At 40.7% G+C, this 26,251-nt stretch overlaps 1 protein-coding gene across 1 annotated transcript; it reads left to right on the top strand.

Moving 5' to 3' along the window:
- Positions 1-194: 194 nt before the first annotated feature.
- Positions 195-25,716, top strand: homer3b (homer scaffold protein 3b). The gene is made up of 10 exons (XM_036520745.1): positions 195-802; positions 2,401-2,450; positions 8,257-8,413; positions 10,463-10,594; positions 11,017-11,124; positions 16,831-16,967; positions 18,800-18,956; positions 20,956-21,066; positions 22,534-22,614; positions 23,056-25,716. The coding sequence occupies exons 2-10, from the start codon at positions 2,428-2,430 to the stop codon at positions 23,239-23,241; spliced, it is 1,092 nt and encodes a 363-aa protein (XP_036376638.1). The 5' UTR covers positions 195-802; positions 2,401-2,427; the 3' UTR covers positions 23,242-25,716.
- Positions 25,717-26,251: the final 535 nt, after the last annotated feature.

Consider the following 26,251-nt stretch of genomic DNA (forward strand, 5'->3'; position numbering starts at 1 on the left):
AATGGATTTGATATGATCCTCTTTCAGTATAAAGTGAATAGCATACAAAGCCAGCCACAGTGGGCATTACTTGGATCAGTGATTATTGGAATACTCGATATGACTGGTCATAAAAATAGGTTCCGTCGCCGTGAGTAATTTGATACTCAACATTGTAACCAGCAGATGGTGTAGGAGAGGGATTTAAACCTAAATGGAGCCAAGAAGTGCTATCCAGAGCAGTACAGTCCCGTGGTGTTAGGGCTGGAAAACGCGACCGAGCAAAAGTGCCGATTGCCTTAGGGTTGGAGCATCTACAGCAAACAAATGGAGACATTAATAAATGCGTATTAAAACCAGAATATATTGATGTTTTGGTCCGTACGACTAATTGCCTACAGTAGCGAATACAGGTTAAGGCACGTGGGCTACAAGTCAGGTGAGTATAGTACAACCCAAGAAAGAAAGAAAAAACGAAGACGGGGATACAAACAAAGTAGGTACAATTTCGCGTTGAAAGAAGGACACTGCACGAACTTGGAAAATATCTTATGAGCTGCACAAACTGGATTTAAAGAGACAAAACCCCGAATCTAACTGTTCTTTTATAACGAGGATCCATTTTCCACGTAATATCATCGCCTCGAAGTAGGCTACATATTTTTCCCCACAGTGGAATTCCGGTGGAAATTTGTGAAGCATCCGGATCCGGAGACGAAAGAAAGGAAAAAGGAATATAACGCACATATTTGCACTGCTTAGAATTGTGTCGGAACTGGAATAAAATCCATACGAAAACTTAAAACCTTTACAACGAAATGGGGTGAGTTTCTTTTTCTCGTCTGTTATAAGTTCCCATCAGTTGCATTGTCACTTTATGTCCTTTCTAAAACATCTCCCAACATTTGACAAAAAGTAAAGTTTGAGACAAGTCTCATTTTAGGTGTAGCTGTAGCTGACTTTCCTAAGTGCCCAACTAGCTCAAAATGTGCCATTTACTGTATGAATCTAGGCTATAGGTCATTCAGCAGATACGGTCCAAATCGCAGTGCATGTTGAAATATGCAATGGCAGCCTTGTGAAACGCAGTGGGCACTTTTTCCACCATTTGCCATTTCTGTAAAATGAAGTGAAATATTGCACATCAAAATAAAGCATAGCCCTTGGAGCTGATGCATTGTTATCGGGATCTTGACATTAATGTACTGTTAACTTTAATTATTTTACATCTTTCGAATGTTGTTTAGCTAGACAGTTTTCCGTTATGAGTTGGATAACTGATATGGACAACAAATGATTTTGTGTAGTAGATTATTCTTCGCTGCATGAGGTCAAATACAATATTGTTTCTCCTTTGTCCTTCGGTGTCATTACTGTTGCGTATTGAAGTGTGTGTTTTACCCCTGATTAGGCGAGGGATCGAGATTGCACTTTTTTAACGAACGTCAACATTTTAAGTGGATATCACATTAGCGTGTATTGTGTCTCTACCTTACGTGTACGTTGAGATATATGAAAAATATAAATACAGCTGTTAATAATGTCTGTTCGAAATAACAGATAGTGTAACGATGGTCGATGTTGGAGCTAATATGAATACATTTAAATGACTTTCTCCAAAGTCCTGGTAATCTTTCTTTTCAATAACAATGTTTTTTAATACTACAAAGAAGTCCGATATTTCCCACGTGTGTGAAATAGTGCTCCAGAGTTCCCTCTTTTCCAGATACATCTCGTCTGAATTTAATTACAACTTTTCAGTAAATCTGATGCTTTTATATGGTTTAATGCCATACATGCATCTTGCAAAATTACCCGTTTGTGTTTGTTTTGCGTTTATTACGTTTATTAGCTTCGTAATAACAATGAAACATAACCCCATTCCGACCTGAAAGTATTCATGCGTATATTTTACTTCGTTTTAACAGTTTAGTGGTGGGTGAAAACATAATTCAAACATCAAGGTGTTTGGAAGTTGATTGTCTATTAGATTATAGCTTCTGATTCATTAAACTAATGGTACTAGAGCCCGTTACAGTAGAATTGTAAAGGTGATGAAGAAATATGCACATTTGTGTGGAAAGATACACAGTTCACTTCATCCATTTGGGCACCAGTGGAGGCAGTCAATTAAAAGACTGAAAAGATTGTGTGGTCTGCTGATTTGGTTCTGGACATTCTAATACCATATTTTAGTATCCAAAACTAAAACTTTTTGTTTATAGTTACTGAATGTAAGTGATATTTTTGAGACTCATTGGACCCCATCACAGCCTAATATGAGGTAATCTCACATTTAAAGTGATTGGTTAACAAAAGAGTTTCTTCGATGGATGTCAGTTGAATCATGCACTAATAGCCCCAAGTCTGGCTAGTATTTTTTGCTACAATAACATTTCTCTTTATCTTTTTCTACCACAGAAAAGGAGCCTCGCTTGTCCAGTAATCATGTATCCACAACACAGAGAAAGGTACTATCCTGTTTAATATGTTTGTCTCTGCTCACAAGATGTTAATTTCAAATACTTCCCCTATAAGTGTCAGAGTTATGATTGAACGTTATGATTTGGCATAAATAGCTAAGCTTTGACAAACAAAAACATGTTTCATGCATGATCCTCACAGAATGCAGGAGCTGACACTGGAGCTTTATATGTTTATGCTTCATAATACACATTTCAGTTGTTTGTATATCCATAGTAGCATTTCTTTTGGTCTTTTAATTGCTAGCCAATAGATCCTCATTTGGTGACATTTTTTCTTCCATTAAAGTTTCTGCCTCTATGAACACATTACATCACATTAAAGCTTCCTGCCTTTTCCTGCGTATTTCTCTTCGGGTGACTAACAAATGAATGTCATAGCGTGCTAATCTAAAGACCCACATTTCTGACATTCAGCAATCAGAAAGTGGTGACTTTCAAATGTTTTTCTTATGCTCGCATAAATTAGAATTATTATGTACATGGATGGTAAAAACTATGACCAGCCTTGTGGATCCAAGAGTACATAGCATACCTTCCGTGGTGATTCAGTCTGTGGGGAAACAGCCAGTGCCTAGAATTCTAAGAAACCTTCCTACTCTCTACATGGTTATGACCATGATACACTGAAAAGAGGACGTTGTTAAGGTATCGCTAGCTACCTGTTCAGCACAACTTGTGATGTTGTAATGGCTTTATGGGCTTACTAGGAAGGATGAGTAGAAATAAGAAAATTTGTTTGTTGGTTCAAAATGTTTTTATTTCATATTCTTGACAGTCAGTGTTCACTGTTGATCAATCTCAGAGGATGATTAACAGCGAAAGTAATAAAACATGGAGCTGTTGGCTCAAAGATCTTTTTTGTCCAAACTTAACCTTGGTTTCCTCCCATTTGTGAAGTTTCATGTTCTCCATTCAAGTAGCCCTGTCCCTGCCCCCATAAAATGGATGTTATTCTCTGCTCTGAGTCTGTTACTGCTTAGTAATGACTTTGCTCCATTGTCATTAAATTGACTGTCAAGACACTTTTTAACTGGCTTGCTCAAGTAGATGGTTATTGTAGAGTGCGAGCCATGTATTTCCATGTTCATCTAACAAATGGAGATGTAGGGCACAGCAAGTATTTAATGTGACTTATATATGGACTATCCCCTCCTGTTGGGGTTGCTCCTCCCAGTCATGATGGCTGTCTTTACCAGTCCCCCAGTGGTGGAATGAACTTCCTGTTGGGGTCAAGACAGCAGAGTCACTGGCTGCCTTCCAGCACTGATCACTGATGACCCACCTCTTCAGGCTGCCTCTTGGTTCCCCTTCATTCCCCACCCCCTAGCACCTGCTGCATGTGCTAGTATTTCTTGCTGCTTTTTTTCTCGTAGTATCGCTATGTGTTATGGATATTGTGATTTAGTGCCATTGACGTGTATGGTAGTGTACGTACTTAACGATTTCCCATAGTTTTCTAGACTGTCCAGTTTCAGATTAACACAGGTTAACTTGTGGTGAGGCTTGAATGATGTTGTCCAGACAACCATATTAAACATGTTTATCATAAAATAAGATAACATACTGGCATGCTTTTGTGGAAATGAATAAAAAGATTGAAATGCTTGGACTATTTCTGAAATGTAAAGCAGAGAGTTTAAACACCAAGCATGATATTGTTTTTGTGGTTTGTTTAATCATACAGATTTTCAGTTGCTATTGTATTTTCAGCATACTGAAGCTGTATAATCAGTGTCTCTGCTGTTTATTTGCAGCAAATTTGGATTTAACAAATCCCAGAAGTCTGAACACTGTAGAATGTTCCCAAAAGACTGTTTGAGCTCGTACTGGTATTTACCAGTTTTGTTTATTTAGCCTTGCAGCAGAAATCATGAAATGAGGAAAGGAGCTGAAGGTGTAGGGAGTACAAGGAAAACTGGCAAATGAGGATTAGCTGGGAATGAAATGGATGTGTATTTTTGTGCACTGTTGTGGTACAAGGGATAGTTCAGAAATGCGGACAGGTGTGTCAGAGGAGTTGGGTCCTTAACCCAGTTGGCTTTACTCACAGTAAGAAGCAGTGACTTTTTTCAGTGCTTAGGCAAGACGACCCCGAGCAGTACCTGGTGCTGTGTCAGACAAAAAGTGTTCACTGTTGGATTCTTTAATTCTTAACTTCAGATTAGTGTAATTGTGGAATAGTGAATGTGAAATGTATGTTATACATTTGATCATATTGATGTATTTCATGCAGTGTTTTTTCATTCTGTGTGTACAGAAAAATTTTGAGAAAATATAGCAGGTTGAACACTGGAAGCAAGGGTGTCAGTGCTCAACAGACACACAGCGCTGCAAAGTACAACCCTGTCTGGATGTCCTACTGATTGTCAAACTCGGAACTTCACCAGCACTTCACTTTAAGTCTGCTTCGTAACAGAGCGCATCCCTGGTGCCCTGAAAGTGAAAATGTTCTGTAGCTCCAGTATAAGGTGATGCTGCCTCAGTTGCTGGGATGTCTCTGTGCTGTAGACCTGGAGAGTGACCTCTGAGGAGGCCCATGCAATCTTCTACAGCGCTCTGGATTGGCCCGCCTGGGAGATGAATTACAGGACTGGGTTAAACAGGAGATGAAGAGACGAGTGAGAGGGATTAGAGGGCAGTGACCTACAGTGTCTTACAGTGATCTAGTGCAACTGGCAGCTTACTGAAGGCTTGTGTGGACATTTAATCTTAAAAGAGGAAAGAGAAAGAGTTTATCTGATGATGTGGGAGCATGAATTACAGAGAAGTGTATATTTTTGTTAAATACCTTGTTACAAATATAGCACCCTAGATAAAGATGCATTAGTGGGTAACAGTGGGTCATTAATATAAATAGCCTACCTCTGATGTTGATTTGTACTGTTCATTTATGTGTATAAGTGAGGTCTAACACTGGTACAACCCTATGTTGAATGCATTGCCACTACCCATATTATCTAAGAACCGTGAAATGTGTCAAATTCAGTTTACACAAATATGACTCTTGTTTATGTGCGCTAGTGCTAGAGACGAGGCTCATACCTGTTTTTGTAGGTTGATCTCAGAAGACTGACTTCTACCAATGTGTTTCTGCTGACAGATATGCGCTCACAACATTAACACTTCCTGTCAGCAGAGAGAGGGCAGAGAGATAATCATAACTGAGCACTGAATGTCTGGCACTATCATTTATATTGTATGTTGCCATTACTCTCTCTTTCTTCACAATGGCAAGATGCAATGCATGTGTGCTTTTGTTTTATTGTGATGGGCTGGGATTTTGGAAGCTAGCAGTGTAATTATACTACCAGCTTACCTGCTCCTGAAAGAATGATGAGGTAATGAGGATGTCAGAGGGACAATGCTTCGGATTCTGTCAAAGCCAAAATAATAATGGTGTTGGCTCGCCTTATCCACAAATGCATGCTCGGTCCCTGACATGCACAGGATTCACAGGCATGTGATTTATCCAGATACCAGAAGAGGTGACCATGAAAGAAACCATTATTAATTCATCATTGTGCAATATTTATATGAATTTGTAGGGTATCAGCTTGCATACAGAAAAGGAAGAGTGATGAAAAATAGATAAGTGAGGATGTCAGTCTGGGAGTGCAGCTGGGTTGGCCTTTCTCACAGACTAATCCAGGTGCCTAATGCTGAAGCCATGTCCCTCCTGATATTCCTTTGCCTGTTGTTGTATTCATTAGTACTCATGTGATGATTTTGTACGCCTCCATGCTGCAGATGAGTTCTTATTGTCAGTCCTTCAATGAATAGTTCCCAGGGAGCATCTATGCAGGTGTTTATTTTATTTGCTTTTGAAAACCCTGATGTTGACCGTACTTTATTCTGGATGCCCTCTTCAGCAGCCTGCCATTTCATCGGCACCTAAAAGCTTCTCTCTGTCCAGCCTAAGCTCTGGTTAAACATATCACGGGCTTGGGGTGGTACTAATTTTTCCAGACAGCTCTGGGTAAAAACTGCATGAACAGTGGTGATGTTTTTGCTTTTAAAATGTCATAAAAAATATTTACCTAATCTCTCGGATACCCGCCCGCTGTATGGGAATGGGAGAAAGCGGAGGATTTACGGAGGCGCAGGGGAGGCTGATGGGCTGCGATTGGGCTCAGCTCTCATTCCGCCTGACATTCCGCTCTCCCTGAGGGTCTCTGACACCACAGCGCGGCATGGAATGTGCCAGTTGGCCGGTCGAGCCCCCTCTCCCACAATGTGTGTCACCCCCCCTCTCCCGCTGGGGCCTCCCCTTGGGCTGCCTGCCTCTCTAACAGACGGAGCGCAAGGCCCTTGCTCTCTCACCAGGAGGGGCGGGGCGGGAGACCTCTCTCTTGCATCAGAGCGCTTGACGTGGCCTCCTTATAGGCAGGGGATTCTGTGCTTCTGTATGGGCTTAAGGCAGAACGCCATTTATCCGGCACCCACAGTATGGTGCGAGATCTGTCAGTAGTTTCTTTATTATATTTATTTATGGAATGCAAATGCATGTTGTGAGCAGTTAGTTTAATCATATACTAAGGAATCCAGACCTGTTTTGTAAAAATTGTAAATGTTCCCTTTTTTACTTTACTGCAGTTTTCTGATGAACACGTTTGCATAAACTCAACATCAGGCTACAGACAATACAAAATGGCCAGCATATTTGGGGGTCATTTAAAGTTGTCCAGATCTTGTAGCTCTTGAGTGGAGCTGGGTTTGCTTTCTTTTCAGCCATTCTGAACTGAGCAGACTGGGAGCATTAGGGAGTCGGGGAGGGGATGGGCTAATTGAATGAAGCAGCCCCCACTCTCCCTACTGCCAGCAAGCTTTAATCCATGTTAATCTTTGTGTGTTGTCAACTGGCATGTCTTGACCTCAACCCCATGTGCACAGGAAAATTGAAGTCCCTTGGACTGGTTATTTCAGTGCCATGAATTCCTGTTGTGATCAGAGTGTGCAGGCTGATGTGACTGGAGACTCCTCAGGGATGTTCAGACATGATTCACAGACTTTCAGGAAGCAATTTCATTGACATTAGTAGCCTTGTTTTTCATTGTGGCCCATTAAATCCATGCATTAAAAGATTAATTATGGTAAGAGATCTTGAAATCTGAGGTCAGCGTGTGTCTGCTTGTTCAACTGAACTCCGAGTGAGCCAGCTAGAGCCTATAATCACATAGACGAAGGTTATGAAAGATTAATAAAATATTTATTCATTCAGTTCAGCCAAGTAGCAGACTGCAGAAGAGGAACAGCAAGATGAGAGAGATGTGATTTGAGTCAAATTGTTTCTGTACTAATCTATGACTTATTGCCCTCCATTTATTTGAGCTGGTGGTTCATGCTGTTGTGACCATTTTTGAAATCTCAGAACAAGAAATCTTTTGTCAGCTGCACATGGAGAATATGGGCCTCAAAAAAAGAAAAAAACATAAGATTATTTTAAAAAGGAAGGCTTTGGTTTATCTTGCAGATGGATGGCCACTCATGTTCTTTTATAGTGGAATGAAAGTGTATGCGGGTATTCTCATCCATTAAGTTGCATTACTGTCTTGTTTATAAAATCATTGAATTACGATGTGAACTGAACAATACAGATCGATAACGCGCAGTTATTTACTTCTGAGGAGTGAGAAGGAGTATTTATTGCTTGTAAAGGTTAGACTAAAGCAGAATAAAATGCCTCACATCTTTTTAGGTACTGTAATAACAGTACATGCATAGATTTATATACATATGGTATTGTTACATATGCTTATACATGTATATCTGCTTCTCTGCATTTCCCCCCTAGGGAGCAACCCCTCTTTAGTGCCAGGGCGCATGTCTTCCAGATTGACCCAGCAACCAAGAGGAACTGGATCCCTGCCAGCAAGCATGCTGTTACTGTCTCCTTCTTCTATGACGCTAACAGAAGTGTCTACCGCATCATCAGTGTCGGGGGCACCAAGGTGAGTGAGACTGCTATGACTGCCTTTGTGTTATTTTTGCCACTGGCATCTCTATGTCCTTGCCATAGAACAAATGATGGCCATATTTCATTGACTGGATGGTACCTGCAAAAACGTGTCTGGTCACTTAATGAGAATATTATGCTGTTGAAGCTGTGCTTCTGATTTCGTCTATTCATGTCTCCATTCAGACCTGTTTGATAAGCGTGGAGTTCACAAGACTAGATTTGGCAGTTTGGTCAGATTAATAGCCATGGTTGTGTTCTCTGTCTTGAAGTGTCATGGATTTTATAAATGTTTAAAACGAGTGCTGTGTGGCAGGACATTCAGTGCAGGCATTTTAATTCTCTTTTTGTTTGCACAGATTGATGTGTGGCCCAGTTTAGAGTGCGTATTGTAATATATATTTTCAGACTCAGTATACTGTTCGGATTACAGTTAGTTTCATCTTTAAAGAGATTAATCCTTTTCAAAGTACGCATGGCAGTCCACATCAGAGGCTGTAAGTGACTTTTGGGAAGCTGGTAGGGAAGCGCACACTGCTGGTTGAACCCACAATGTGTTCTTAAGATGGCCTTTCCCTCCACATGCCAGTAGTCCCAACATTTGGTCCAGAATGACACAATTTTTATACCAAATCATGTGGCAAATTTAATTTCATACAGGCTATGGTGTATAATCAGTGTTGGTATGGGCATTTCGAGTAGTTTTAGTATTCAAATACTCTAAAGGGCGTGAAAATGAATAATTTAGTATTTGCAAAAATATATTTAAAAAAACCCATTTTGATACTTAAGTCTGATTTTAATGCTAAAGATGTAGCAAACATTTATTTTTTCTCACAACTTTGTCTTAGATGTTACATATGCATGTGCTGTGGGACAAATAAATTTTCTTAAATCTGTTATATGTAATGGAAGTTAAATTCATGTAAGGTATGCAAACCCTAGGGATGTAGTGGCATTTGTCTCTGTTGTTTTGGTGACATTTCATATGCTGGGTAGCTGATTGGCTAGCCTGTGTAATTCATTCAGTACTATTGAGGCCAGGCAGTTAGATAACCTTTGTTTAAAGAGTTTGAAACAATGACATAACTATGACAACAATTGTTTACCAGGAGTTTCACATGGAATTCCTGGCTGGCAACCTCAAATCAACTGAAATTAATTAATTACTGGAGATATTTAGCTAAAAAATTAGCTTTCTAGCTGGCTGTCCTAATAGTCATCCTACCAATCCAACATTAGGCATAAAAAGGTTTCGTCAATGGTGATGCATCCACTTCATGGCAACAACCACTTTCTATATCAGCCAACAATTGTTATTGGAGCTGCAATTTGTAGATACTTTCTCCGCTTAGCAACTAGTCCAGGGTCAAAATCTAAATTTTACTTAAAATGGTTTTATGACTGGGGCCGTGCAAGCTGATCTAAAAAATTATTATTGAGGACAGAAAGTTACTGGGTCCTGCAAATTCAATCCAGCAACAGGCAGATGAAGCGGCTTAAACTGTGTCATGGATGAAACAGTATTCTGTTTAAGAGAAAGTAAAATGGCTGTGTCTGTAACCATGGATCTGTGAAATGAGCCCAACACCTGTGTGACCTAATTGGTATGGCAATATTCCATATTTGAGTAGCATTGTCAGTTTTCAAGCAAAAGATACTTGTTCAGGTAGCTGGTTAGTGGATTACTCAAGCCCATCTGTAAGAAAATGACCTCCCATTGTCTCTTTCTTTATCAGTTGTAATATACATGGGCTTGGGTGAAGATCAAGGCTTGCATATGAGTCCGCTAAAAGGGTATTTTTCAAATGTGAGCTGGAAATTGAGTAAATACATTCCTCCTTTGTGGTCTTTTGTGTCCTTCCGAGATATTATCCATAAAGCCTTTTAGAGATATTTTCAAAATGTGATGGCATAATGGATTTCCATGTAAAACATTTTTTTTTCAAGCAGCAAAACAAAACATTTTGATCATTGAAAGGGACTTCATTGTGTAGGCTTTTTTTTGTTACAAACCTTCTTATGTGCTCCCCCAACTCTGCAGGCCATTATCAACAGTACCATCACGCCCAACATGACCTTTACTAAGACCTCTCAGAAGTTTGGGCAGTGGGCGGACAGTCGAGCCAACACGGTGTATGGGCTGGGCTTCGCCACAGAGCAACAGCTGCAGCAGGTAAACATGTTCAAATGCTCATTCACTAGGTATGGATTTTAATACAATTAGAGGCATTACAGTCAATGAGGATAAAGGGGTACAGTTCTTTGGCTTGGAGTCCGAGGTAGGGGAATCTTGCTATGGGACGAGGTTGTTGATCCCCCCCATTGGACATCATACACAGGAATAGAAAATAAAAAATAGGAGATGGAGTGGAAGAGGGGTACTGTGAACAGCTGACACAAAACGGAAGTGGTGAATGGATTTTTTATACTCGAGGATTCGATGGGTTCATTAATTGTATTGGATTGGATTGGCTAACAATTCTCTCTCTGAATCTGGATTTGTAATTTCAGTTATTGGACCTCAGAATATAGTAAAGTTTGATATACAATTTGACATACATGTAATTTAATGGGTTTACATCTCTGTCACTGCAGTTTTCAGAACGCTTCAAAGAGGTGAGGGAAGCTGCACGTCTGGCTCGGGAAAAATCCCAGGAGAAGTTTGAGCTGACCAACCCTGCCCTGAACATTGCTGCCCCACAGGTAACATTTTGCCACTCAAGATGTCTGGCTGCAAACATAGTCAAGTGTTGTAGGGGACCACATGCCTTTACAGGGTTTTGATTCATCATTTCAAGTTTTTCCTCTGAGTGTTTAGTACACGCACGCATACCTGTTGACACACAGGGGACATTTACTCTGGGAATTTCTGTTTTGTTGACGCATTTAGTTTTATCAGCCTATTAGTTATACATTACTGATCCTGTGTCCCTGTCAGAGGCTTCATTGTGGGGAATCTTGATTGAGTCTGAAGTTGGACATATAAAAGCTTGTTTTGAGGTAGCCAGAGTAACCTTAATGCCTGGAGCAGCCTGGAGGAAGGACACTGGGGAATGTGAATGTGAAAAAGTAAGAGGGAAGAGGTGTGTCATTAATCTCTGACAAGGGTTGAAAAAAAATCTAGGGTACTGCTGGAATGATCACACACTGAGGACTCTGTCCTCTCTGTCAGCATGGGGGGATTTCGAGATGGGAATTGTGATTTGTCAGGTGTTGACTGATACAGGGAAATTGCATGTCAGAGAGTTCCCTGTGTCTCTACTGAAGGCACGCAGCATTGCTTCGGATTGTACAGTTATTTGCACAGGAAAGCCCCGTGAGGGAGGTGCTCTTCAGCTCGCTCAGGGGTAGCAGATTGCATGCAGGGGTTTGAATTATGACGCACGCTGCACACGTGCTCTTAGTGGTGGATTTCATAATGTTCTCATGGGAGGTCTCAGGTGCTGAGCAGCAAAACTATTTATATGAAGAGCAATGTACATATACATACAATTTAAAAATAGTTGGGGCTATGGAATAAAAGTACACAATTTACACCAGGTATCCCCTGGAGAGATGTCAAATAGCCCCTGGGGTACAGGTGCAGTACCTTGGTTTGGCACGTTAAATGCTTTATGGGGACTCTGATGTATAAGCAGCTGACCGGGCTTTTAGAGCATTGAATTCTGTGCAGCTTTCCCAGTGAGGGTATTTTCATGATTTAAGCATGTTTGGTTGAAAACGTCCCTTTTTCTGCTTCCCAGAGAGCTCTTGTGAAATTCCCCAGAATTTGTGACACTGTGTGATTCTGTAACTGGCGTGAGCTTGCAGGGGGAAAGACAGCTGGAAAGTCCTGGTGAGCTAAAGTGCCAAAAATACTAATTTTTAAATAATGCAGGAGAATGTTTAAATGAAAATGTGTTACTTTTCAAAGTCTGTTTTTATGAAATCAAACATTGGATTGAACTGTTATAAAATGATATTTAGGAGCAGACAGAAGGTCTCTCCTTCAATTCAGTTGTGGTGGTTATTTCAGCAACATTATTGGAAACCTATTTTTGTGTTGAATGCTTATCCATTGTTTCATTGTTGAATGAGGCAGAATGCAGTTGTGTGCAGCCAGTAACAATGACAAGGGGCTGGTAAACTGTCATGAACCATGGGGAAGGTACAGTACAGCCTAATGTGAGACGCTTTGTTAGTGTACACAAACATGCTGTTGAGCATCCAGTGCGACCATTCTGAACTGTATTTCTTCCATATGACAATAATGGCCTAAACCAACACCGGAAAGTAGGTCAACAGGAAGGCTTTTGACATAAAGGCTGCCTGCTCTGATGTTTTTCAAAAGGTTTAGATGGAAAAAAGATGGCAGCAGTTATTGTCTTAGCCCCATCTGATTTGGAATATAATGTGTTAAGTTTGAAAGGTATCAGTTACCATTATACAGCACTGAGAGCACCTTGACAGCACCTCTGCTGGCATTGCTAGCTTTAAAACTGAAAGAGTGTGTGAGACAGTCGTTCGGTCTTTGGTACATATTTGAAACTTGTTTGTTATCCGGTGTTTCTCACACTTCTCCTTTCCCTATGGATGTCCCCTTCTTTGCTATCAGGTTTTTCACCTTTCCTCTGCTTGTGTTTTTACTCAGCTATTAAAGGGGTTTTCTGAAATAATACCCCGAAAATCTGTTACTTTTTTGGGTTTGTAATTTCCACATTTCAGTAATCATTTGCTTTCATTAAGACAGCGATGTGTCTGGTTGAAACATTCTAGATTGAGATCTGTTTTTCAGTTATTGTAATAGCAGACTACATGAATCATACTGCATGCCCAGATGTGTAAACAGTTCATGCAGACATGTTCAGTGTTGCGGTGGTACCAGGTAAATATAATGTGTCTCTAAGGACGCTGAGTGGAGGACAGGATTCATTCCCTGGGGCCAACCTATTCCCTGAACAGCGGTCTCTCTGGTACCTCTCACACAGTCTGGGAAGGTCAGACAAAACGGAGTGGGGGGTGGATCTGTGCGAGAGGACAAAGTGATAGACAGAACTGGTACTTCTAAAGTGAGAACAAACACACTCATCACATTTCTGGCAGGGTGCCAGGTTTGAGTGTCACCGTTATCTAGTTTTCTTCTCATACTACCATCAGTCATCATTATATCCTCCAGCAGGACTGCACCCCTTTGCTTTTCTCCTTCAGTACCCCCTCTTCCCTGTTACATGAAATGATTTAATACTTTTACATTGGGGCTGGAGATATGAGGTGCCTCTGTGATCTAGGGTGCAGCTTGGGTCCCATATGGAAGGGGCATATGTGCCTGGTCATGTACAACAGTAATTTATATTTAATCTGACTGGGGCATGAGGAACTGAAAACAGCGGCCAATCTGGAGCAAAAAAAAAAAGAAGCGTAAATATTCCGTTGACTCATCTATAAATAAAGTTGATTGTGGGTTGTAAAGAAACTATCTCTGCATGAACAGGAAAGCAGAAAACACAGAAAATAGGACCTACAAAGTTCCATATAAATAAGTAAATAGCTTGCATGTTCTGGGCCTGCAGTGTTGTTCTACTTGAATATAGAATGCTTTCAAGTGAGGGCATTAATATTTAGTATCAATTTGAACTGATGTATAAGATTTGTATATTAGGACGTAGTACCTTTCCTTTAATCCCCGCCATAATCAAGCAGCGTCTGATACTGACATTTTTACACGGCTCACATGGCTTACACCACTCATTTGGACAGTTCAGGTTCACACTGGGATCAGAACAGAGGAATCTTGCTTTCAGTCATTGGGTTCAAAGCTGACTTCACACGAGGGTGGCTGGTGGGTTTTCACTTACATGTATTTCTTTCCCCCACTTACTGGAATGTTCTGCCATGCTGCCATTGCATGGGATTTCTCCTCTCACAGCTGTCCCAGGTGAGTGTCCCTGACATCTCTGTTCACTCTGTCCTCCAATGGATCCCTTATTCCATTAGTCCAAGTGCTTGCAGACATTTCAGATTTTCCCTTGTATTATTGTATACACTTCTCCACCCTGTTGGGGAATGTTGTTTGTCTTTAGCCCATGGACGCCTTGATGCACTGTAATTCCTGGGTTTCTGATGAATTCTTAGTTTGAGATAAGTGTGACATGTATTTACCTCACTGAACCAGGCTGACTTAATACCCTCATGGCAACATGGTGAACAGATATAGATTTTTTATTATTACAATAGTCAGGATTATTGTGTGATTATTACAGTAATCAGAATTATTATTAAAAACTGCACACTATGGAATTGTTTCTATGGTGCCCCAGGCTGGCTTCCCTTTTTGTCTATATTGTCATTTTAAAAGCCTATATCACTTTCCCACTTTGATAAGCAGCAGGAGATGGTGAGAGAAAAAAAATACAGGAAAGATGTAATCCATTATTATTTATACATGATCGTTTACATGTATAATTTAGTGTTTTCTGCTCCCTAGCCATTGAGTTTGGTGTGGAGATGCCTGCCCAACTCTGATTTTTCTGCCCTGCCTTTTATTTTGAAGTAAGCCTTCTTCTTTTAAGTATATGTATAGATATACATTCCGGGCTACTCTTGGGATTTTTCCTCTCACACTGTTAAGAAGGCAAAAGAGGCACCAGGCTGTGCATCAGGCTCTGAAATAGAAATGCTGGAGGGAATACACACAAGCCGAGCTCTAGATAGATAAATAATACAGGCGTTTCTGAGTGCAAGTGTACAGTGTGTTAAAAATGCACTTTATGCATGTAGAGCTGAAGTTTAGCTTTCTGCGTTTCACCGCAGGAAAAGGGATACGTGTGAAACCTAATTCCTCTGCTTGGTTCAGGAGGGAGGATATAGTGGGATGCATTAGTCAGCAAACAGATCCTTTATCAGGCCTTTCTTGAATTATATCTCTGTTCATCTTTTGACATGAAGAATGAGACAGGAAAAATCAGACACGGGGTGCACTTGTAACACAATGCTAAGGACAAGATTATACAAAGAATAACGCTTTAAAATGGTAGAAAATATGTTATGTAATGCATTACCCATATTGCTTAAATTGTCTTGCTTTGAAATAGTTACAGTTGCTTGCCTATTACTCCCTCCTAGCAAACAGTTATATGTAAATATTTATACCATGTTAATGTTGGTGTAGTGTTGCAGATGCCCTATAGCTGATTTAGCTGATATAGCTGGAAACACTCCCCTTTCTGTCTGTTGTTTGTTTGGTTTACTGTTACATGCACAGTTGTATGGCGATATAATTGCAACTTTCTCTGTACATGTGATATGATTTACATAAAGTCCTAAAAATAGCAAGACACCACTGAATTTAGGCTCTGTTATAATGAAAGAGCCAGATGCTGCTCTGTACTCAACAGAGTGTAGCATGTGCCACATTGAACAATTGAGAGACCCTGGAGGGAAGACGGAGGCAGAGAAGGGCCAGGGGTTGGGGTGGGGGTGGGTAAGGTCAGGTATGTGTTTTTAGGGCAACATCTGGTTCAAGGGCACCTGTTAACTTCCACATTCAGACCATGTGATGCCCTGGGGTTTGCAAACCCGCAGAGGGGTTTGACCATCTTTTCTGTGGTAAAATTTTTGTGAAATAAAAAATTTGTTCATATGATGCTGGATGTCAGAGCTCATTTCATTAAGTGTACTCACTGAGCTGTAATATGTGGTGATAATGTTGTTTGTGCTCTACAAATCATTGTCTGTGATGTGTTATGTGTTTCTGTGTCACATGTGGTTGGTACCATCGGGGTATCTGGCACTCTTGCGCTGGGGCTTGAATGTAATGACAGGGAGACTGTTCAACAGTATTGGCTCCTATCACCAACGCTGTGGCTTTTTATCCACTTTGCTGGCAGAAGCTTGTTTTTCCATTTATACATTGCGCTGTTAGGGCTAGAATACTTCTGCTGACACATAAGCAAATAGGCAACACGCATGACTGGAGAAGTGTTCATTGTAGAGAGCTGTGGCACACATGGGATCAGGACAATGTACAGTCTTAATAATCAAGATAATACTGCTTAGATGTATTGACTGCATTCTGATTGTCAGACGACTGGTGGGCCACTGGGTAAAAGCTGTTTCAACATGATGCTATGCAGTCTGTGACTAAGGGAGGAGATCCACCTTTCTTATGTTGATGTCATTGCATCATACATCTGCTAAGATGCATCACCAAAGATTGACGAAGTGGTGGAGATTATTTAGAAAGACAGGCTGAGAGAGGAAGGGAGAAGAAGAGATGTTATTATTTGTGAGAGAATGTCATTATTTGTGAGAGGTGTGTTGCTTTTCGGTTCGCTCAGAATATGAAGTTGCTCAGAGAAGTGGGTTAAGGGCACATGTCTGCATCAATCCTGGTCATCTTCATAAGTGTTTTGTGCTCCTGTTGTCCCACAGGACCTGTCTGAAGACCGGCAGTCACCCCCATTGCTGTGTGTCAATGGCCCTGGGGAGGACAAGCTGTTCCGTAGCCAAAGTGCTGACATCGAGCTGTCCTCTGAAAAGGAGCGCATTAAAAAGATGCTATCTGAAGGGTAATCCACCTTTTTATTTATGTACTTTGTGTTTTTTGTGATTGTTTTTTCATAGTATGTCAGAGCAGATATCTCTGGCATCTCTAATTCACTTCTATATATTAGTGTTGAAGTTTGGAGATGGGGATTTGGGATTTGTATTGTAATCCTGTTGGTGTGCAACTGCACACTTTTTTATGGAGCAGTCACATTGTATTGTCTGACAAGTTATGCTTTCTCATTTGTTTTCTGGGGTAATGATGACACTAATGAGCCAAATAGCAAATCGATTCACAGGCTTGTAAGTAACATCCTGAATTAGATTACTGTGGCAGCGGCACTACTTTATATAGCATCCAATAACATGTAATCTAATATCACAAGTATGCAGTCCTCATTTGACCGTCACAGCCTGGCATTACTGGATGTGATATGGATGTAATTGCTTTATGTACAGTTTAATTCACTTCTGCGGAAAGGCAGGAGGAGCAGGGAAGAAGAAACAGATAAGTGTTTAACGGAAATCATTTAAAGAGCTATCACAGCTATAACTTAGTTTGTGCGTGGCTACCTTTGGAATTCTACAAATGCAGACGAGCACTTGTTCAAAGATTGCAAAAAAAGTAAAAAATATTCTTCATTATCTCACCTGTTAGTAGCTCAGAATAAATGAGTTCTACCTGTCACACGGAGTATAAAAATTGCTGCTCATATTTACACTGATTATTAATGCACTGATATTTTTACACCCACTACTTTCACTGTTTACTTCATTAGTCATCTTTAATTTCCCCTCCCCCAATCAAACACTCCCAACTTTACTTACCTTTGCTGTTTTATCTGGCTGCATTATTCCTCCTACTGTGGGATCAAGGTGCATGAGTGGGATGTTGAACTCAAGCTGAAGGAGGAGAAATTATCTCTCTTTAATATGCTGAATCACATTTAAATTAATCACGCAAATCGTTTAGGCTGTCACACACATTCACTGTCCTGCCATACTGCCCCATGTCTTCCTCACACTCACTCGCGTTGGCACATATACACACGCAAAACACATACATACACACACAAACTTTCCTTACCATTAACCCCTGCAAAGAGTTTTACATCCAACTCTTTCTTGTCCACACAGGCTATCCTGTATTATACATAATGACAGCTTTTGTAACCAGGTTGCCATGGTGAGTCGGTAGCTAAATGGTTGTGTACCTCCAACCCCCTCATCCCCGCCCCCCAAAACCCTGCTTTCTCTCCTCTCGTACTTCAACCTAGCAGAATCACGCATTTATGTATAATTACCAGAGCAGGAGAAAATAGATCATGGTGGAAGAAACAGGGTTTTTCATAAAATCATCACCTGAAAGTGTAGGTCTTTCTGCATACTGTGGACTGTGGGTAGGTGGTGTGATATGGAGGTCATTGGCTGTGGCTTTGGGGGCAGGTAAGAGGCTGCTTTGTGTGTGGCAGGCCCTTCAGCGGCAGCACTGTGTCTGCTCTGGAAGTGGCTCTTGGATAACCGCTGCAGTATCTATGCGACAAACTATGTGACAAACAGAACAATCCCTGGTTGTGAATGGGAACTTCATCTGTTCTCAATTTTTACATTACAGTGTTGTTACAAATATCATTTTACAATATTTGCATTCATTGCATTTTTTGAATGAAGCTGGATAACAGTGTGAGTTGGTAGGCAACTGTCGCTCCAAGATCACCAACTTTCCAAGATCACCAACGGACTCGCTGAGGAAACAGGAGTTTGCTTGTGGTGGATGTTGCCTCCGGTGCCTGAAAGACGAACAGGGGCCGTCCTCTGACAGAATGGCTGTCCCTCCGGCTTTGGCCGTTTCCAGGTCGATATGCGAGATGAACTTGGAGGCGGAGCTCTTCACGCTGCAGGACAGCAACGCAAAGCTGGTGACCGCACTCCAGGAGGCCAACGCCAGCGTGGAGCAGTGGAAGAAGCAGCTGGCTGCCTACCAGGAGGAAACGGAGAGGCTACGAGATCAGGTGAGAAGCCGCGAATCTCTGACAATCTGAAGAGGGCGCTAAGAGACACTGATTACACAGCGGGGTTCTTTCAGGTGGAATGTTAATCACGTTTTACAGTCTTAAGTAGAGCTGCTGATCGTGCTGCATGATTTAGCCATGAGACAGGGAATCTTTTGGAAAACAGGGACACGCAAAACTTAGGGAAACGAGGAGACTGACAAAGTGGGAGGAAAGCAGTTTGTGCCAAGAGATCTGCTTCTGCTCTTTGGTCGCTCTCAAGTTGTAGAGGTTGACATATCTAGTTTAACTGAAGGGGGGTGCTCATACAGATCCTAACTCAAAACAAAAACTCTTTTGTCCTTGTGTTAGAAGGCTTCTCATTAGCATCAAGTTAAACAAACAGCAGCAACAAACCTCTTAGTATGTCACACGCTGCCTACCAATTTCATGAGTAGAGATGAGCTATCCATGTATCGATTGACCTAAGCGTTAGTACAGTCATAAAAGTTTAATAAGTTTGAATTCAAGACTATTTTGGGAAATTGTTAAATTGATTCTCTGAAGTAATTTCAATCAATATGACTTTCAGTCGTCCTCTGTCAAACCTGAGTTTTTTTCACGGAGTAAATTACTTGCCTTTTGTGCCGATTCTAATTTCACCATTTTTCATAGTGGCCCAAAAGGGCATGACATTTGTGGCTGGTGGAAGGCTGTCTCTTCTGCAACAAAGTCAACCAGGTGGTTGGAAGTAGTTCATGTCTCCAGGGGGTGAAAGAGGGAGGGGTATTTAGGACAGCGATATCCTACTTCTACTGGCCTAGATAGGAGGAATGAAAAATCACCAAAGGGATCTGGCAACCATTCATTTACATAACCCCTACATGGTTAAAAATAATCCCCTTCTTCTCAAGGCTCTTGAAGGGCCAAAAAGTTTTTTGAGAGGCTGTTATTAATTTTATTTTGGGTATTCTCTGACATTGCAGAAAAAGTGCTGCTTCCCAGCCTCTTTCATCATTATGGTTCACATTTGGCCTTACACTATGCAGCATGAATTGTGGCAGGAGTGAACCTCTGCACTTCACTGCATATTGTTGAGTCATTTAGTGAGATAGATTGTAGTTGGCACTGCCGGCCAATCTGAGTGTATTTGTGTTTTAGAATTGCACATTTTCAGGTTGGCTATACATTTCTGTTCTGTTTATGGGTATTTTCAGTGCTGAGCCTTGAGCTACATCCTGTTGTCGTGTTTATAAAGTTATGGTGTGGTTGACCCTTAATGTAGGAAATGAACTCCTGGGGGACTGCTGTCACATGTGGGTTTGATGGTGAGGGGTTATGTCCTGTGGAAATGTTTCAGCTTTCAACTCTGATTGGCTGATGCAGTGGAATCCTAAGGCTATTCTTTGTAGTCCTTCTGTATGTGTTTGTGTGTGTGTGTGTGTGTGTATGAGAGAGAGAGAGAGAGAGAGAGGAGACAGAAAGCTTCTTTCTATTCAAGTTTTTCTATGTTCTGTTCTGTAAAAGACGTGAACAGGACCAATATTTAGAAAACAAATCAGGAGCTGTACGAGTGTTAGTTGGATTGTTAATAGAGGACGATGAAGGAATGAACAGAGACAAACCGTTGTGATGAGACAGTCATTGACACAGTCATTTCTGTTTTTCAAGGGGTCATTTTTTCTCTCACAGTATCACTTTTAATTCTGGCACGTGTTCCACTGCACGTGGAAGCTCACACAGTTTGGCACATAAAACTTCTCTGAAAAATGGTAGATTTGCATGCTCTAGTTCCTCTTGGCTCCACTGGCAATTGTTCTGAATATTCTATTGAAGGGAGAGATGGCTCCCTTGAGTTGAGGGAGATGACTGAGTTTATTTAAGTATATCTACGTAATAACAATATAGTGAGTTATCACATAGGTATGCTATCCATGTAGCTCATACAGACTTGGCAAGCCTGAGTCTCAGATTGACGTTTTTGTCACGTGACTTGTGCTTTGGACATGTTCCCTTCCAGGTGGCAGAGCTGGAGGCCCATGGAACTCGGCAGGGTGGGAGTGACATGGTGAAGGACGAGCTCACTCAGTCCTTGGAGGACCTGGAGGCCCTGCTCAAGGCTAAAGATGAGGTGAAAGCACAGAGGGGAGCATGAACAAGTTTGGCCAGCAATCAGCTGCATAAACGAAATCACATGTTCGCTTACTAGTTCCTGTCCACCAGTTCAAGGTTTTAGGTGGCACTGGAAACTGGTGCTGTTCTTTGTTTTACAGAAACATATTTTATGTTTGTTGGAACTTCAGAAAGTTGTGTACACTTCACAAGAGGTGGCGGTTAGGCTGCGGAGCCTTGTGACTCTGCACACATTTCATTTAGGGCTGTGACGTGATGCAACTGAGTATTGTCACTTTTTTAAGATACCGCAGTATCTTTCATGTGAACCCTGGGTCGATCAGTTTTTAAAATAAACTGGGCTCAGTATTTATCAACACGTCTTACTTGGTGAAGCAAGCACTAAACATATAAAGTGTACTGCTAAAATTCCTTAAATCAAATTACTTTTAGAATGCAATAAAGAGACTGCACTATGTGAACCTGTTTGTTGTTCTCAGCATGATTGATACTGGATTGTATTCACCAAGCCAACAGATTTTTGTCACTGTACTGCTGACATTTCTTGGCATAGATGCTGAACTTCTTGTAAGATATGGAAATCTGCCTGTGGCCTAATGACAGACAGAAAGATAGAAATTAGAAGAGTGTGCTTCAGTTGAGGGGTTTCAGATGCTTCGCGCTCAACTCATTATTTTATGTTGTAACTGAACCTGAATCAAGAAGGTAATTATGCATCATTGGAAGCTCCTATTTTTATTACAGTAAGTGTTCATTAGTCATTTCGATTTTAGACAATCAGGTTGGCTGAACTGTGAAAGCCCAATTTTCTCGTCATTCAGAGGTGAAGTGGTGCTGTCATGTGAGCATCTCTGTCCTTATTAATCAGATGTTTACCAGTGATACACTACTCATGCACTGCTGGATTTAATGTAGTGAAATTGCAGGGGGAAGAGTTCCATGCATATTTAAGGCTAATATGCAACTCAACCTCAGAGCCATTAGTGAGTGCTTCAGGCAAATTAAATAACAGTCAATTATATTTTTTGTTGAATCCATTATGTGAGACTATTAATGGCTTTTAAAACTTTTGTAAACCTTGTCTGCTGTGATTTTCATAATACACCACAGTGCATCCTGTTTAGTCATGTGCTCTTCCTGGCAAGGATTGAATAAAAACCTTGAGTTGTAATCTTGCGCTCTAGATCCTCCTTGAACAGCTGTGCTGAGAGCAAGAATGAGTGTGGGACTTAAATATCACTAACAGCTAATGCTAGGCTGAGTATGACTCACCATGACACAAGTGCAGAGATTACTGGGGTCATTTCTCCAGTCTGTCATCAGATATTTCCGGTACATGGGGGAGATTGTCAAAACAAAGCTACACTGGTGAGCAGGGTCTGGAATTGTGAGTTTTGAAAAGCATGAAAAAATTAACTCACACAACTTGCATATGAGCTGAGTCTTCATTGTGCTTGCGTTCCAGGAAATCCACATTCTGCAGAGCAAAAAATCGGATTTGCGAGAGCTGGAGCAAGAGAGAGAGGAGGCTGTCCGCAGACTGCAGGTGAGCTCAGAGCCGATGAAGTAGGCATGTTATAGACTGTTTCAGGGAACCAGTCAGTGCAAAAAGGCAAGACATTTTGTGTGATCTCAGCTTAAAATCAGATGCAGCTACAAGAACATTATTGGTGAGCTATAGCTTGCCACAACTCATGGAATTCATTTCTCCCTTAGTTGGCTTTACAGACATGACGGCTAGCCTGTAGCTACCTCAAGTTAAATAGGTAACGACTAATACAAACACTGCTCCGACTCCTGGGAACAGGGATAAAGTTGGTTTTTGTTTGAAATTCAGTCCTTTCCCCACCAGGGGAGTAGGCAAACAGCATGCCTCTGATTGTTACCCTGGCCCTGTCTGGTATCCTGAACACTGAAATAGGATCCCATTACTAACTTAATGATGAGCCGTTGAAAATGGGTGCTCACCTCTCCCCCCGGTCACCAGGAGCTAGAGGCACGGAACTCGGAGCTGGAGCAGCGGGTGCAGAGTGCGGAACAGACGCTGGCCTCCTCTCTGGAGGAGCGGGCCCAGACCGACGGCGAGGTGCAGAGGCTCATTGAGGTCCTGGACGTCAAGATCTTTGACCTGAACAACCTGCGGCAGAGCCTGGCCAAGCTCATCGACAAATAGCCACCACTACACTGAGCCTGGGTACAATGGAGAGAGAGAGTGACGCAGAGAGAGGGAGAGGTGGAGAGAGAGAGAGCATGGCCAGATCTATTATAGTATAAGCACAACATTTCTGCAGAGGGTCAAAGAGAGAGGGAATTCCTGCCTGTCTGGATTCGTCTACAGCAGCAGTCATTAAAAGCAAATCAGATGTTTTCAACATGTTGACGTTACAGTGCAGTAAATCCCAAACAGTGTGTTTTCTGTCATTTTTTCGTCAGTGATGGAGGGAGTTTTTCATTATTACTTTTTTATTGTCTTATTGTTGCTTTACTTGATTAAATTCAAAGTGGTCTACTAAGGCACCTTTGAAATATGAAAAATTGCCAGTATTATCAACAGAGCAAAAGGTCAAATGTTCACTTAGGTTTATTATTACCATGCCAACAACTGCCATTGTTTTCACTACAGTCATTAGTATTGTCAATGCTGTCATTACCTAATCAACATGATTTTTGGAGACTTTGGAGACTCAGAAGCACTGTCTAGCACTGCTGGGAGATTGATGTCATTGGTTCCCTAATGGGTGGGAAGCGGTCAGTGCTGGAAGCTGGGAAGGTGGCTGATACCTATTCCACAGACCTTTCAGTCATGATGTAAATAAAAAAAATGGTGTAGTGGACAAAACATGCCATGTTATGAGAATAACCTACAGTGCGAATATGTAAAATATTTTTATTTGCACTTAGGTACATATAGAAGCTAATATCAGTTTACCATATTAAATCTGTGTACTGTATGTTATCAAGGATGCAGTATTTTTGATACATTGGTAGCTGTAAGGTGAAAATGAAAGTGCCGAGTTCACAAACTACTATTATGCTCCGAGACCAAAAGAAACTGCTAATAAGGCAGGATTGCAGTTCAATGTGGTCACAATGGTTCTTGCTTGGTATTATGGTACTATGTGTGGTGAAAGAGTGAGATTGTTGTAAATGACTCAAACTTGTTTTTTTCTTTACATTGAAATGTTACAACACTAGTCATGTTAATTCCCTCTAATATTTTAATGTGTGTAACTCAAGGTTCTTGTTTAGTATCACATCCTTCTTCATGTGAACATACAAGTTAAATGTGTGGTGAAGGATCAACAGCTTGTTTACAAGGAATACAACACTATATGTTAAAATGTTTTGCACAGCATTGATAATGTGATGATATACTGGATCAACTATCAAGTCTGAACTTTGTGACTTTCGGTGGGGGCATCTAAATGTTACAAAAAGCCATCTTATTGATCAAAACTTACCATCTAATCTCTCCTCTAATATTATTCCATGGTTCCATTTAGACAGAAAGCAGCAGTATATTCTTCTGCAATGAGAATGTTAAAACCCAGTAACTGCCACTTTCTTTATATTACTACTTGCACTCAGTTTCAAGTTCAGAATATAGTGTGCACAGGTTCTTTGTTTAACTACAGTGATAGCCTACATTCTGTATGACAGTCCTGACATTTAGATGAAAAGTTAGTACTAACACACAATGTGTTGAATACTGAGGTACAAAGAGTAAAAGGAAGCACAAGGAGAGAGAGAGAGGTATTACGTATATTGCGGGAGTTATTACAGGAGTTTAGAATATACCAAAGACGCACATGGAAATACCACTTTTCTCTTATAAAACTGGACCTCTCATTTATTTCATCATGTCTAACTGGAGTGTAGGAATTAATCTCACAGAGTACATCATAGCTAACCAGAGGAATGACACCCACGTTAACTATGATTCTGACAAAAAATATGGTTAGATGTAATTTAAGGTAGGCAGAAGATGTAGTTTGCAAACTTTTTTGTCAAGATTTTTTAGAGTAGTTAATCAGATGAATGGAACCCACATTAACTATAACTCTGACAAAAAATATGGTTAGATTTGTAGTTCATGTTAAACAGAGAATTCCTTGTAGCTTGCAAACTGTTTTGTCAAGATTTTTTAGAGTAGGTAATGCTGTCTGTATAGTTAACATCGGCAACCTGATTTAACTTTATCCTGTGAAAAAGGAAGCTTTTAGCTAGACAGTAATGGATATATAATTGCTTGCATTTGCTGTGCTCTCTGCCCTGACAACTGTGTAAAACTACAGATAGGATTTTATATACTGTAATGCGAAAGCAGAAAGAAGGGACTGTATGGTATGTTGTGAATAGAGCACTATTCAACACATTTTTAAAAATATTTGTCTGAAAAAGGACACAAATGACGCTCTTTCATAGATTAAAATCAGAAAAGAATCGTAAGATGTCTCTCTACTCAACTACAATTACATAATATATCTTTACAACATGAGTACAGATCACTATGGTGCCATTGCGTGTGGGTTTTTCATGGTCTCCCTCTTAAGAATTAAAGTGTATTTCATATGTGATTAGAGCTTTTGTATTCCCCTGATGAATCTTCTATTCTAATCACACTGACAAATAAAGACTGAACATTCTACAGGGATTCAGTTCAATTAGACTTGACATCATTCATTTTCCCATGGATAATGTTCAATAGAGCTCAGTGTTCTCATTTTTGCAATCAATTTAGCTTATATACGTTTTCATTAAGAGCGTATTAATATTGTTACCAGTTAAGGTATTCATACACTCCGATAAAACACCACTTTTATCATAGATCCCTGAGGTGTATGAGGTTTGTGAGGCTTTGAGTAAATAGCTAAATGGTATGTAATATGGTATGTAAATGGTAAAAAAATTTACCTGATATTGTTACAGTAGCTGTAATGCACTCATGATTTGTTAGTAATGGAGCACAGGCCCACACTGCAAAAACACAGAAGAATATTGATCTTGTCCATTTTATTTTAAGATATGTTTTGCAGTGTGGCATTATTCCCAGAATGGAATAATCAGCTCAGAGACATTTTGCACCGATCTGCCATTGTGTCTCTTGCCACATTTGGATCTGGAAATGGATCTATATGCATGGAGTACAATAAATAAATCTTTTCTGTCCTTTTTATCATTTT

The sequence above is a fragment of the Megalops cyprinoides genome, chromosome 2 (assembly GCF_013368585.1).
Source record: "Megalops cyprinoides isolate fMegCyp1 chromosome 2, fMegCyp1.pri, whole genome shotgun sequence".
NCBI classification, from domain to species: Eukaryota; Metazoa; Chordata; class Actinopteri; order Elopiformes; family Megalopidae; genus Megalops; species Megalops cyprinoides.

What these genes read in the sequence shown, in the direction of transcription:
- homer3b (XM_036520745.1), top strand. Translation starts at nt 2,428, where the DNA reads ATGTATCCACAACACAGAGAAAG. An exon ending in TCAGTGTCGGGGGCACCAAG is followed by an intron (nt 8,414 to 10,462) that starts GTGAGTGAGACT and finishes CCAACTCTGCAG; the next exon opens with GCCATTATCAACAGTACCAT. An exon ending in AAAAAGATGCTATCTGAAGG is followed by an intron (nt 16,968 to 18,799) that starts GTAATCCACCTT and finishes GGCCGTTTCCAG; the next exon opens with GTCGATATGCGAGATGAACT.